Source organism: Condylostylus longicornis, unplaced genomic scaffold (assembly GCF_029603195.1).
Source record: "Condylostylus longicornis isolate FDR11 unplaced genomic scaffold, ASM2960319v2 ptg000250l, whole genome shotgun sequence".
NCBI lineage: Eukaryota > Metazoa > Arthropoda > Insecta > Diptera > Dolichopodidae > Condylostylus > Condylostylus longicornis.
In genome coordinates, this window is record NW_026578215.1 from 8,191 (window position 1) to 23,393 (window position 15,203).

At 29.0% G+C, this 15,203-nt stretch overlaps 1 protein-coding gene across 1 annotated transcript; it reads right to left on the reverse strand.

Annotated features, from left to right (window-relative positions):
• Positions 1-215: 215 nt before the first annotated feature.
• On the reverse strand, positions 216-13,586 carry LOC129616609 (metacaspase-2-like). The gene is made up of 8 exons (XM_055532240.1): positions 13,397-13,586; positions 12,917-13,032; positions 11,933-12,845; positions 11,397-11,722; positions 10,943-11,349; positions 944-1,169; positions 404-619; positions 216-299 (listed from the first exon to the last, which is right to left on the reverse strand). The coding sequence occupies exons 1-8, from the start codon at positions 13,584-13,586 to the stop codon at positions 216-218; spliced, it is 2,478 nt and encodes an 825-aa protein (XP_055388215.1).
• Positions 13,587-15,203: the final 1,617 nt, after the last annotated feature.

Sequence of the window (15,203 nt, forward strand, 5' to 3'; positions counted from 1 at the left end):
ATGGGCTTCACGCGGGTGTACGGGTGGAGCCCCCCTCTCTTACTACTACTACTACTACTATCTGGGTTCAATATGTAGAAAATTACTTTTGCTACATGTTGCGAATTCCGATTCAAGATTTTTTAAATGATGTCTCTCCGAACATCCTACTATTACAATGTCGTCTATGTAGATGAAACATTGGGAGGGAGTTGCTCCAGCGAAAGCTAAAGACATCACTCTTGAGAATGAATCCAACTACTTGACCGTGAATTTGTGCTAAATGATGTAATATCTTTAGATTCTTCATCTAGTGGGATCTGGTAAAATCCCGAATATAAATCGAGTACTGAAAATAATTTAGTTCTCCCTATATTATCGAGTATATCTTCTGTATGTTGTAATGGGAATTTGTCAGCTATACATCTTTATTAACTTGCCTATAGTCCATACAAAGACACCATTTCTTTAAATTTCCTTTTTTGGGTACTAATGTAATTTGACTATTAAAATTTGATTGACTTGTCTTAATTAATTCGTTTTTTACTAAATTTTCTGTTTGTTTATTGATTTCCACCTTTTGTGTAAAAGTTAATCTAAAATTTTTTATGTATACCGGATTATTATCAGTTATTCTTAACTTTTGTTTTAAAAAATTATTAACAGTCATTTTGTCATTTTGCTTTTGAAAAATATTACTATATTCTCAAAATTATGATTTTAATTTGGAATAATAATTTTGTTCTATATTTTTCGAAATTATATTTTCAAGTTTTTTAATACGTTCCTGATTTAATTCGTTTTTATGAGTCTTATTATAGTAAAATCAGATAGCGATTGAATTTTTAAAACTATGGTAGATTTTATTGTTGTCGGCTCTGGATTAATATTCATTACCCAGATGATACTATTGTATTGTATTGGGGTTCCTTGATGATACTATTGCACAAGGAATGAAAATTACTTCAGATATTTCTTGATCTAAAATTTTACATTTTTCGTTAGAAGGCAATATGGATTTCCTGAATACTTCAAATGGAGCTGATATAGCTAATGCATCACTACTAGGTCCACCATAAATTGGAATTGTGAAAATATAAAAATCTGTTTTAATAGTTAAACTCATTTCATCATAGTCAATATTACATATATAATTTTTAAGAAATCTTTCCCTAATATACAACCTTGAGCTGGAATATCAAATTTGTTTGGTACTACGTGAAGTAGACATTTTAGAATCTAAAATTTAGATTATTACTATTAATGTATAAATTTGACCATAAGGTCTTAAAGATTTAATTGTATCCCTTGTTATTCCTTTTATATTTATGTTTTCCTCTTTATTTATTCTATGATATTTATTTATCGCTGAAATTTTAATTAGCGAAATATCTGCTTAAGTATTTACTAGTAAATTAATGTTATTTGTGTTTAAATTTGACGATATATTTATATATATATAGATAGAAAATATTTTTTGTTAATTTATTGATGGGCTCAGGTTTTCTTCTAAATTTTAATCCTCGGTGTTCTACCCTTGCCACTGAGGGTGGTTGGCGTTTGTCATATATCTAACGTTTGCGTTTCTATTAAAATTTTATCTATAATTATTTCTATTTTGGAATCTGTTATTATTATTATGTTTCAATGATCAATTATTATTGTTATTAAATTATCTGGTATTACTATTACCGAAAGAATTATTATTATTTTTTTTACCTCGATTGTTGCTATGGTAGTTATTATATTTATAAGTGTTCTTATTATTTCTGTACGCTAATATCTGCTTCTCTTTATTTTCCTCGTTTACTTCTAAAATGTATTTAGCTAATACCGATTTTATAAGGTCAGTTCAAGCCGATGCTCTACAAATATTCGCCGTTCTTTCAACAGCTAATTCTTCTGCTTTTTCCTAGTTGATTCCTTTCATAACTAAGGATCGTTTTAAACTGTCCGCTAACTCGTCAGTCTGTTTTGAAAATTCAGATAAGGTTACTCAATCTGTTCTTAATGCTTGCATTTTCCCTTCTATAGTTTTAGAGTTATCTGCCTTTATTTTGCATTTTATAGTTTGAATTATATCGCTTACCCTCAAGTTTTAACAATATTAATATTTTTAAAAAGTTTCTCAAGGGGTCACTCGTTGCAGTAGCTGTTAATAGGTTAATTGAATCTATAAACGATTAGAGTGCTAAAGGATCTTCTGAATAGTTTTTATCGTTAAGTCAATTAATTATAACGTTATGATTGTAATTAATCGTTGAAGCAGTCAGTCTTAGGAATTCCATATTAGTTGGTTCAGCCATTTTAATAGATAATTCAGTACGTTCGTTAAGAATAATTGAATTAAGGTTAATTTTACTGAAAATATTCCTTGAAAATTTGATTTCAGTGTTAAAGATATTATGTACTTTTGTCAGTCTTTCCCTAACATAAGTAATATGGGAATTTGATGTAATTTTATCTTTGGCATTCACCCTTGGCCATAGAACATAAATTTCTCCTATATATTCGTTATTAGAGCATATTATTCTATTCTTCTTTGTTTCTAATATGGGGAGGATTGTTGTACTGATCTTCTTTCATTTAATACTATTTATAGATATATTTTTACCTTACCCAGCCTGAAGAAGCCTGAAATTTCAGGGGCTTTTAGACGACACTAATAAATGCTTCATTTCGTTAGAAGAAATTTTTTTTCCATCTCCACCCCTTCTCAAGTTATCGTCTCTTGAAATTTGTAAAATTTTAATTTTTGACACCTTATATTTCCGAAATCGCTAGTTTTTGAAATTTCTATAAACGCATAATTTCTGTAATTTCTGTAAATTCCATGACATTAAAAAATATAATTATTTTCCTTAATTCACACAATTAATCTTTAAAATCGAGAATTATGTTAACCCCTCTCTAAATTTATTTTTGCTTTATATCAAAGACTGCATAAATCGTTCATTCTAAATATATTCAATCCCAGAAAAAGTTTCGTTTATGAATGAAAAAAATTTAAATGGTGTGGTGGATATACATAGACTGTATTTAAAAGCAGAATTTTCACTTGCTGAAGGGAAAAGTGCTACAATACAAACCATTGGTTTGAGCCAACTTTATTTTTGGATTTAAATTTATGACGGTTTATTTAGATTTGTGTAATACAATTAGAAATTGAAGATGTTCTTGAAACTAAATAAATTATATGTGAAGGTTAAAATGATATTAAGAAATTTTTAAGAGATAATATTGAAATGTTTTAGAATAATATTAAGTGTATTACAATAACAAAATTTTGCAAGAATTTATTGACAAAATTTATTATTTTATAATAACAAAATTTTCATTATTTTATAATAACAAAACACGAGCAAGGTGTAAAAGGATTATACTTAATATAACAAATTGAACTAAAATTGCATACGAATAAATCGTACGAATTAGTTTTCGAATGAGGGTGTCAATAGTTGTACCATTAAGCCATGTTAATATTGACACCCTAATTGTACTTTTTTGTATTCACGCAAACAAATATAATTTATAATACTTTATTTACATTTGATAAATTTTAGTATATGATTATGTAAGAGGAATATTTAATTTATATTTTGCTCAAATTTTTATTTTATCACAATGCTCAAATTTTTATTATTATGTATAAAATAGTTTTATGAGAAATACCGCTTAAGAATGGCAATAATTGCACCCGGTACGCTATTTATATAAAAATTGCATCAAATTAATTATTTCCCACAGAAGTAAAAATTGCTCACTAGAATTTTATGCGTTTATGAAATTCATACTTTTCCCATGTTAATTTTCGTATTATATCCGTTTCAATTTTGCTCAAGTTAAATTAACAAACAAAAAGGGGGTTAATACTTAATAATAACAAATTACAATTTTAGCATTTTTGGTGATATAAATAAATGGGAATATAATAATAAAAATATAGAATTCAGAATAATTGCTGTTACACAATACATATTCTTTAAAACATTCATTAAGGATATTTCAGAAATATATTTAACAATTATTTATACAGAAATATATTTCCTAAAACAAAAGAGAAATTTGAGGAAACACAAAGACAAAAACAACAAATTATTAAAATTAAATTATTATGTTTTTAGAATATCTTTGCAGCAAATTTAAAAAAGAAGCTACTTATAATGTTTACATAATGTATGTGCAATGTTTTTTTATCGTCACTTATTATGCTTCTAAATATCACATAAACTATATACACAATAGTAATACGTAAAGAATATTCAGGGAGATCTCATAAGATGACAAATATTTCCAGGGATGATTCTAACAAAAAATTTTAAGGGGATATATTCATTAAAAATTATAAGGGAGCTATAGCCCGTTGAATAAAATATGTTTCCGAAGTTATAAGCATAAAAATGCTTGTAACCGAAGTTATAAGCATATAAATGCTCGTATACGAACTTGTAAGCATATAAATGCTTATAAATTCAGGACCATGCACATAGACTAAGCGTCGGGTACTGGTTTTCTCAGAAATTGATTGTATATTTTTTTTCGGTCTTACAATCAATTTGATTTGAACCATATTTTCGAGACAAAGCTCGTCAAAACTAAATTTTTAATTTAATTTTATTTTAAAAACTCGAAATTTTATTGAAAATTTGTATTACAATTTTTTTTTCTTTTCGGTGCGCTATGAGATGTGGAAACTTTTGAACTCTAATAACCTAGCTCTCAGATGACCTACTGAGCTGGAAACGAGCTTGTTGGAAAGAACTTGATGACAGCTTCAATAAATCCTCAAACAACTTCGTGGGATTAAATAGCCCTTCAAGTCTCTTTTCTAAAAAAAAAAAAAAACTGCCAAAATTTAGTCATGCAGGATACTGTTGAAGAGGTGTTGGCATGCCCTACAAATTTTGTTCGATTCTGTTAGGGTCCAGGACCCATAAAGGTATTAAGAACGAAAATTAAAGATCCTTAATATGGTCAAAAGGAAAATCGTTGAAAAGGTCTAGGCGTACTCTAAATAACCGCTTTAAAATCGATCTTGTTAAAGTTCAAGCACCGAAATAAATCCTAAGAAGGTGAAAATTGAGGGTTTGTAAATATGGTCGAGTGGGATGGTGCTGCAAAAATTATACTCTAAAAAGTTTTTCGAGGAGGCCTCTGAAAATCGATCCCGTTTGAATCCAAGTCCCATACTGGTTCCTAAGAAGGCAAAAATTAAGTTTTCATAATTATGGTCAAGTACTGTTAAAAAGGTCTCGGCATTTTATCTATACAGAAAATGATAGATTGGATACAGGAAATGAAGCCATGAAAATTTTTAAATTTGGCGTTCTAGATGTATGTCGAAGTCATGACATTGGGATGAAATTTATGTGAAAAAGATTTCGAAAGAGACGAATTTTTCAAGCGAATTTTTGAATTCGGCCTTCGGGTAGAGTGTTTGAACTACCCCCTTCGAAGTTGCTTTGAAAAGACTCTAAGCCCTAGCCAAGAATATATATCTGGTTCGCCTAGTTGGTTCACTTTTTCATTTCACTTTGAATTCACTTTGAATTCAACTATCGTGTCATGAACATCAGTTGTTGCTTCATAGATTTTACATCTTATTGATTGTATATTTTACAGAATATTCTTTTATGAAAAAAAAATTTCGATTGTAAAAAAAGGCTTTTATGTAAAACGGAAATTTTTATTTAAAATTTTATTTTATAAAATTTACAACAATAGTAATAACTAGTATTTTAATTAAATTAAATTTAATTTACAAAGTTGCAATGAAAAATTCAAATATTTTTATTGAAAAAAATCAAAAATAAAATTAAAAATATTTATTATAATAATAGCCCAATTTTATATGTTAGTTTGTTTGTCGGTAGGTCACACTTTTGATGAAACTTTTGAAAGGCTTTAACATAAAAACGGCTTAACGTAGAACGCTTGGTTTGAACCTTTTGACACAACTCTAAAGTCACTCACAGTTTAAGTGGTTTTCGAGTGACATTTTTGAGAAATGTTTTGAGTGTTTTTTTATGGGATTTTTTGAAGTGATACTTTTGAGATTTTTTTGAAAGATTTTTTTAATTGATTTTTTTCAAAAATTTTTTATTGCCTTTTTTAAGGGATTTTTTGAAGAAATTTTTTAAGTGACTTTTTGAGTAACTTTTTAAAGCGACTTTTTGAGTGACTTTCAAGAGATTTTTTAAAAGATTTTTCCAAGCGATTTTCTTGATATTGCTTTTTCAATGATATTTTGAGTAATTTTTTTGAGTGATTTTCGTGATGTTGATTATTCGGTAATTGTTCTAATAAAAATTTTGTTTTTTTTACTCTTCTGTCAAAAAAAAAATTAATAAAAAAAAAAATATAAGAACCTAGTTTCATAATACAACCCAAATATTATTTTTCTTTTTTTGGGTTACTGACCATCAATTTTTTACCGTTGCTTTAAACGGCTTCTGAAAAAAATAATCAAGGCAACTTCCTCACAAAGGTTTGTACTCTCAAATTGAAAACACAGTGGTGATTTACAAATCAAAACAAATCCAAGGCTGTAACTTCAAAATCTACCTATATTATAATTAGCAATATCTCGGTGTGACAGTATCACAATATACAAAAAAACACTCAAAAATTTGTGTTTTCCTTAAAATCAATATGTTATTTTAAGACATACTTAAAAAATTTATTTTCATCAAAAAACTCAAAAAAATAACTGGAACAATTTTGTTTAAAATTCCTGATTCACTGATGATGTTTCCATTCATGACGTTATCATTAAAAAAACCACTCAAAAAAATATTCAAAAAGAAACTAAGTACCCAAAAATTTTTTTTCCGCAATACCGTCCCGACAAACAACTACATCCAAACCGACCACCAAAGAAACTATTAAAAACTCAAAAAAGCCTTTGATGATTTCACTCAAAATTGTTATTGTAGCTAAAAAGTCGCATCATTAAAAAATCTTTCAAAAATCATTAAAAAAATAGTTATAAAACATACTCAAAAAAATGGCACTACAGTAGCGTTTCCATTGAACATTGAGCAGAGGGAAGTTTGTAAAAATATTTTTAAAACTTTTATAAAAAAGTTCTAAAAATATTTTTACAAACTTTATAATTATGGAATCAGTGAAATTATTTGACTGAACAGCTCAGCTTAAAATCTTTAATAAATTTGTTGAAAAAAATCGTTGAATTGAATAAAGAACAAAAAATATTTATTCATACAACTTTAAAAGTAAAACATTGAACATAAGAAAACAATGACTTATTTTGAAAAGATGAAAGAGTAAATCAAAAAATTGGAAAAAGTAAAAGATCTGATGTCATAAATCAATGTTTATTAGCGACGCTGAACCAACTGAGCTTGAAACACGGAGAGAAAAACGAAGGATTTTTTAAAACGATGGGAGCAAGTGTAAAGAATTAAAAGAAAATGAAAAAAACAAGCAAAAATGTGAACTGAAAATTTGGAATAAAAAAAAAAAATCTGATGTGATCAGCACATAACCGACCGCATTGTGCATTGTCTAGTTAAGTGAAAGTGTTACAGAATATTATAAAAATGCCTGTTAATTACCTCTTTCCAATTTTTAGGACATTAATAAGCTTATAGTTAACATACCTAGAAAAATGTAAATTTGGCTCTTAGTAGAGTTTCGCTTTGTGCCACCCGAATTCCCTGAAATGCTTGTCAGTTAGTTTCGGTAACAGCCAGAACTCAAATATCAAATTTCAAGAAATTCTATCAATTAGTTCCGTAGATATAGTGAAAAATCTAAAATCGGCCCGCAGATCAGTTTTCGAGCCCTGATCTTTCCAAAAAATTTATATGTTCGTTGTTTTAATACGAAGAACCTAAATATTAAATTTCAATGAAATCGGTTGATTATTTCTCTTTATATACGCAAAAATGTATATTTGGCCCGTAGTAAACGTCCAGCTGCTGACACCTGATTTCTTCCAAAAGTTAAGAGGTTTTGCGGCCGGTCGAGCGAAGCTTATATATGAAGTTTCAAGAAATTCGGTTGAATAGTTTTTTTAAAATGATCAAAAATGTAAAACAGGTCCGCTAAAAAGTGCAGTTCCCGAGTCCTGATATATCCCAAAAGTTGATCGATCCGTGCCATGGTGGAAATAAACTTACATATAAAATTTCATAAAAATCGGTTCAGTAGAACTTGAGATACACGCGTGCACACACAGACCGACAGACGGACAGACCGACAGACCGACAGACCGACAGATCGACAGACCGACAGGTTGCTAAAAATAGTTTATTTACACTTCCCTACTATGGAGAAGTACGTTCCCACCGAAAACTCGATATGCAAAATTTGTTGCCATCACATAACCTACCTATTGTATACACAATACGGTCGGTAAAAATTTAATAATGGTTGAGTTTTGTTAATAAATTTAAGTATAAACAATAGGTAGGTTATGTGATGGCAACAAATTTTGCATATCGAGTTTTCGGTGGGAACGTACTTCTCCATAGTAGGGAAGTGTAAATAAACTATTTTTAGCAACCCGTCGGTCTGTCGGTCTGTCGGTCTGTCCGTCTGTCGGTCTGTCGGTCTGTGTGTGCACGCGTGTATCTCAAGTTCGGCTGAACCGATTTTGATGAAATTGAATATGTAAGTTTATTTCGACCGTGGCACGGATTGATCAACTTTTGGGATATATCAGGTCTCGGCAACTGCAGTTTTTAGCGGGCCTGTTTTACATTTTTGACCATTTTGAAGAAAATATTCTACCGCTTTACTTCAAATTTCATATATAAGCTTTGCTCGACCGTACGCAAAAGTCCTAGCTTTTGGAAGAAATCAGGCATCAGAAACTGGAAGTTTACTATGGGCCAAATATACATTTTTGTGTATATAAAGAGAAATAATCAACCGATTTCATTGAAATTTAACATTTGAATTCCTCGTATTAAAACAATGAACATGAAAATTTTTTGGAAAGATCGGGGCTCGAAAACGGATTTGCGGGCCGATTTTACATTTTTCACCATTTTGAAGAAAATATTCTACCGCTTTACTTCAAATTTCATATATAAGCTTTGCTCGATCATACGCAAAAATTACGAACTTTTGGAAGAAATCAGGCATCAGCAACTGGGCGTTTACTACGGGCCAAATATACATTTTTGTGTATATAAAGAGAAATAATCAACCGATTTCATTGAAATTTAGTATATGAATTCCTCATATTAAAGCAACGAACATATAACTTTTTTGGAAAGATCAGGGCTCGAAAACTGATTTGCGGGCCGATTTTACATTTTTCACCATATCCATAGAACAAATTGATGGAATTTCTTGAAATTTGATATTTGAGTTCTGGTTGTTACCCAAACTAACTGGCGAGCGTTTCAGGGAATTCGGGTAGCACAAAGCGAAACTCTACTAAGAGCCAAATTTACATTTTTTAAGTATGTTAACTATAAGCTTACTAATATCCTAAAAATTGGAAAGAAGTCTTTAACAGACATTTTTATAATATTCTGTAACACTTTCATTTAACTAGACAATACACAATGCGGTCGGTTATGTGCTGACCACATCAGATTTTTTTACTTCCTTAGCTTACATTACATTATAATATAAAATGCACGTTTTTAAAAATAAATAAAATTTGTAATTTATGTAACTAATAACTTTTTTTAAAACTATACATCTACAATTAAAAGAACTGTCAATATTTATTCATAGAGGAATTTTCTGATTTAGCTCCATAATACTACAACGACCCCACAAAATAGTTTCATAACTAGTAGTTTCTCATCATAAAAAGATATTTTTTTTTTTGTACTGTGGAATTTTCATTAGGTTTTTTATTTATTTATTTATTTTTTTATTTATTTATTATTGTTTTAATTTCAGACATTTTGTATAAAATTGTGTATAAGAAATTACAGATTTACAAACTAATCTTAAAAACTAATCTTTTTAAACACAAAATTATTGTTTTACAATACATATTATCTTTTTTTTCTTTTTTCTTTTTTGTTTTATTACAAATCCATTAATTTCTAAAATTTTTTAAATATTCTTTAAGCAAGCGTTTAAATTCATTTAATTTATTACTGTTTTTTATTTCATCTGGTAAGGTGTTGTATATTTTATTGCACTGCACTTTAAACCATTTATTTTCATAGTTGACATTGCTCTAGGTACCATTAGATGCCCTCTGTTCTTGGTGTTATAATTATGCACGGTCCCTCTTGTAGTAATTGATAACGAAGATTTCATCTTCTTGTTTACTATTTTGAACACATATTTGCACTTCTCGAAGTATATAAGTTGGTTTATATCTAGTTCATTTGTTCTTATGTATAATTCCCTTGTTCTCAATCTCGGTTTCAAATTATACAACATTTTTAACGTTTTATTCATAACAATACCCATTTGATTGACATGGAATTTTGTACAATGACTCCAACTGCATATGTTGTAACGAATTTTTGACAATATGTGCCCATTATATATCAGTTTTGCTGCTTTCTTGGGGACACCCCCTGCTCTTTTAATAGCAATAGTGATAGGTATAATGCTTTTTTTTAACTGTTTGATATGTTTGTCGCATTTCAAATGTTCATCTATGCAGATGCCAAGATATTTTACATGTTCCACTCTCTTTATTACGGCATTCCCCACTTTTATTTGAATTTCATGGTACTTTTTTTTAGGTTTTTTAAATACCATTTAAACGGTTTTTGGGAATTTATGCAGAGATCATTTCCTTCAAGCCAATCGTTGTAAATTTTAATATCTTTATTCAGAATGTTTTCCAATTCATTTAAGGTTTTAGCTTTTGCTATTAAGTTTGAGTCATCTGCATATATTGTGTATTTTGATTCTATATTACAAATGGAGAGGTTCGTAAAATATAATATGTATAAAAGTGGTCCTAACAAAGATCCTTGATGTACTCCGGTATTTATAATTAGTTCAGTACTTTCCGTGTTGTTTATTCGTACACAATGAACTATTTGATAAGTATCTCCTAAATAAGCTATTTGCTGTGCCTCGTATACCCAAATCTTCAAGAAAATCTAGTAGCTTGATGTGATTTACTACATCGAACGCTTTGCTTAGATCAATAAATACTCCTGCAACATAGCACCCTTCGTCCAGAGCATCATAAATATGATCTAATGTTACCGATACAGCAGAATCAATACCACTTTCTTCAATGAAACCATATTGATTTGTGTCAAAGCCAATTGTAGATTCCACAAAACTTCGAATTCGTTTATTTATAGCTTTCTCATATATTTTACTAACTGAATTAAGAAGTGATATTGGCCTGTAATTACCGCAGTCTGTTTTTGTTCCACCTTTGTGAATCGGTACAATTAGTGCCTTTGTAAGCACTCTGGATAAACCCCATTAGTGAAACATGAATTTACCATATTACATAAGGGCTTCTTTATAACATGTATTAGTTGCTGAATATCGTTAACTGTCATTCCATCCTCCCCTGGAGCAGCATTCTTATTAAGATTCAGAGCAATCTCGACAATTTCATTTTCTGTAACTGGTATCAAGAATACTGATTTTTGATTTGTTACATTTCTTAGTGTATTTTGCACGATGTTAGAACTATTTTCATTTATAATCTTTTCTCCAATTTCATTAAAGTATTTGTTTAAGAAATTAGCAGTTTCGAAATCCGTTGTTGTAACATCACCGTTCGGTTTAAGTAAATTGCAGATGCCGTCGTCTTTTTCATCATCTTTATTTTTTATTGTATAATTTATCACCTTCCACAGTTTTCAATTATCATTTCCAGCTTTTTCGATGCGATCATTAATATGTTTTCTCTTTGCTTGAGTAATAAGTTTTTTTAAATTCTTTTTCATTTTTAGATACTTATCCTTTTTTGCTGTATTATTGGGATCCTTTTTATGTGCTTCATATAAAGAGCGCCTAATTTTTAATTTACTGATAATACTAGGTGTAATCCATGTATTACTTCTTGACCTTATTGTGTATGTTGTAGTACTATTTTCTTTTGGCTTTTGTATGACATGAATTAAATCTTCAACTTCTGTAATACTTCTCTCTGCTAACTCATTGCTGACATCTTCATACATTTTAACATAATCTATTCTACTACGTGCGAGGTTTGGGAAAGGTTTTAATTCATGTTTTATTAATTCTACGCTTACGAAAGTAGTTTTATGATCAGATATATCGTTATCTTCGATTTTATAGGTAATTTTGTGCTGATCATCTATATTTGATACAATATGATCAATTAATGTGCTAGTAGACGCGGTTTGCCTTGTGCTGTGTGTTTTGTTTATGAATTTATAACCAGAGATATTTACCATGTCTATATATTTGGTTACTGTGTTTGTTTTGTCCAAAATATTTACATTTACATCAGCAAAGAAGATACATTGTGATAGCTGATCTATTCTTGTTTCTAAGTACTCAATAAATAGTGCATTATTTTCACAAGGTGCTTTGTAAAAGGTACCAATTTTAACTTTAGGCTGTGTGTTTATGATTTCAATTACAGTAAAATTATACATTTCATTTTTTTCAATTTCATTGTAGTTTAATTTGTTACTCACAAAAATTGCTGTACCACCACCTCTCTTTTCATTTCTGCAGTTATAAAGAGATTTAAAGTTTTGTATATTGTAGACGTCAACTTCATTTTCAAAAATCCATACTTCCGTAAGAATGACAATATCCACATTTTCATAACTCTGTACTAACGCTTCAAGCTCCAAAATCTTATGTCTAATGCTGCATATGTTTAGGTATAAAATATTTAAATTACCTATTTGATTAATATTATTGTATGTCGTCATTATGGTATCATTCGTACTTTCTGGAGGTAATCTCTGTATTTGTTATCTATATGGCGTCTATACATTTTTAGATCTTTTATAACTGTTTCCTGCTTGACTCCTACTGTTTCATGATATTTATAGTATATTTTACATAGTTCTTTTGGATCCGTGGGTAAGCCTTCTTGATCGATTAGCACTTTAATGCTAGTTTGAGTCATACTATCATAGCAGATATCATCTTGATCATAGAAGTAAGGAAAATTCTTACATTGTTGTTTATTCTATGATCTCTAAGCCGGGTTAATAGATATATCTTATCATCACTTTCAATTGCTTTTTTCGTAAGTTTTACGATGGGAGGTGCCATTGGATCGACAACTAGAATTAACTATTTTGTTATTTTGTTTTTCTGGAGTTTTATTAAAATTTTTCTGTATATGTTTCTCCTTTAATCCAGTTACTGTACTTGCAATTATTTTTGCCGTTATTACTATTATTAGTATTATTATTATTATTATAATCATTATTGTTAGTGTTGTTAATATTACTTTTATTATCATAATTATTGTTATTATTGTTGTTATCATTATTTTGAATGCTACCATTATTCTTATTGTTGTTGCTATTATTTGAATTACTGTTAATGCTTCTGTTATGATTATTAGTTTTATTTGAAAAATTATTGTTGTTATTGTTGTGGTCATCATTTTGAATACTGTCACTATCCTTATTGTTGTTGTTATTATTGAAATTACTAGAATCAGTGTTGTGTGTAGAAGAATATTTGCGCATTTTGAAAATTTTAGAGAAGAATTTATTTACCCTTTTTCCATTAATTTTGGTTAATGGTTTTACTTCACGTTTCACAGCTCTTTACTTTGGAATTTCTGTAGTACAACACGCTACTGGTTTTACGCTCGTTTCATCATTAATGTTACTTATATTATTAGTATTAGTATTATCTTTTGAACTTTCTACAATGCCATTAATTATTTTCTTATTGGTAGTAAAGTTTTTTTTATTAATATTTATGACGTTTGTAATATTACAATTTTTGCCCACGTTAAAACCTGTATCATATGTCACGTCTTCATTTTTTTTAGTTCCATCAAAGATCTGTAATTGCTAATACCATATTTTTTGCTTTTTCACATTTATTTTCTTTAAATAGACTGGACACTCATAATAATATTAATCATGATACATAAATGTATCATGATTAATATCAAAACCCAATTTTAATTTTTCATTCACTTTGACACAGTTAATGCACTTATTAGTTTTTTCTTTTTTACATTCTTCACTTTTGTGATTTTGAAGACAATTCAAACAAGTTTCTTTATTTTTACACTCAGCAGCTCTATGTTTAAATCATTTTCATTTGAAACAGCGAAGTAATCTAATTGCATCAAAGACTTTGCATCTTTCCCATCCAATTGATACTTTTTCATTCGCTATTGCTTTAGGAAAGGTTTCCTTATCAATTTCTATAACAGCATTAAATTTTTCGTTTCCCAGTTTTTTCGCTCCAAAAACTTTTAATACTTTTAACTTGCTGAACTCTAAATGTTGGTTTTGGCTTTTCAATTTGTTTATCAATTCTTCCTCTGTGTATTTAACGCTCATGTGTACTACTTCAATTTTTGGTTTTATATCTAGTGGAATTTTTATCTCATATGAGTCCTCTAATTTTGTTTGAATAGCACTTTTAATTTTTTCTCTTTCCTCATTATTTGCTGCTTCAACCAAAACAGTACCATTTTTTCTGTTTTCAATATTTAGAATTTTTAAATTTTTTGGATCTACCTTCTTATTTAAATCTAATCTAGTTTTCTCACATTTCTGTTTATTTTTAGGTTTAATAACCAACGGTACTTGTTTTTTCATTGCAAGTTGAATATTTTTGCTTACGTTTGCACCATGCTTTAAAACGTTTGAAAATTACATGCATTCACCTACATTAATTTCATTCACATTTATTTATTTTAACTCGGTACATAATTCATAATTTTTTACTATTGTTTTTTTTTATGCCAGCATTCAGTTCCTCGCTCTCCGTTTTGAACATTTCTGTGAATTTTGCAGTTTTTTCCATTTCCTTTTGTTGGCTTTTTTTCATTTGTTCCAATCTGTTCATATAGCTGCTCTCTATTGTTTTGAGGAGCTGCATTATTTCCAATTTGGTTTTTTTCAACGCATCTTCAAATTCCATTTTGTATTCTTTCAAATATGAACAATTTTTATCAACCGTTCTTTGCATATTTTGTAACACCAAATCCACATTTTGAATGTATTGTACACAGTCATCACAGATGAATTTCACTCTTTTATTTGTGTCCAGAACATTGCTCAGGTATTGATCCAAACCGGAACATTTCAAAGTTGAATGGTACACTTTGCCGCACACTC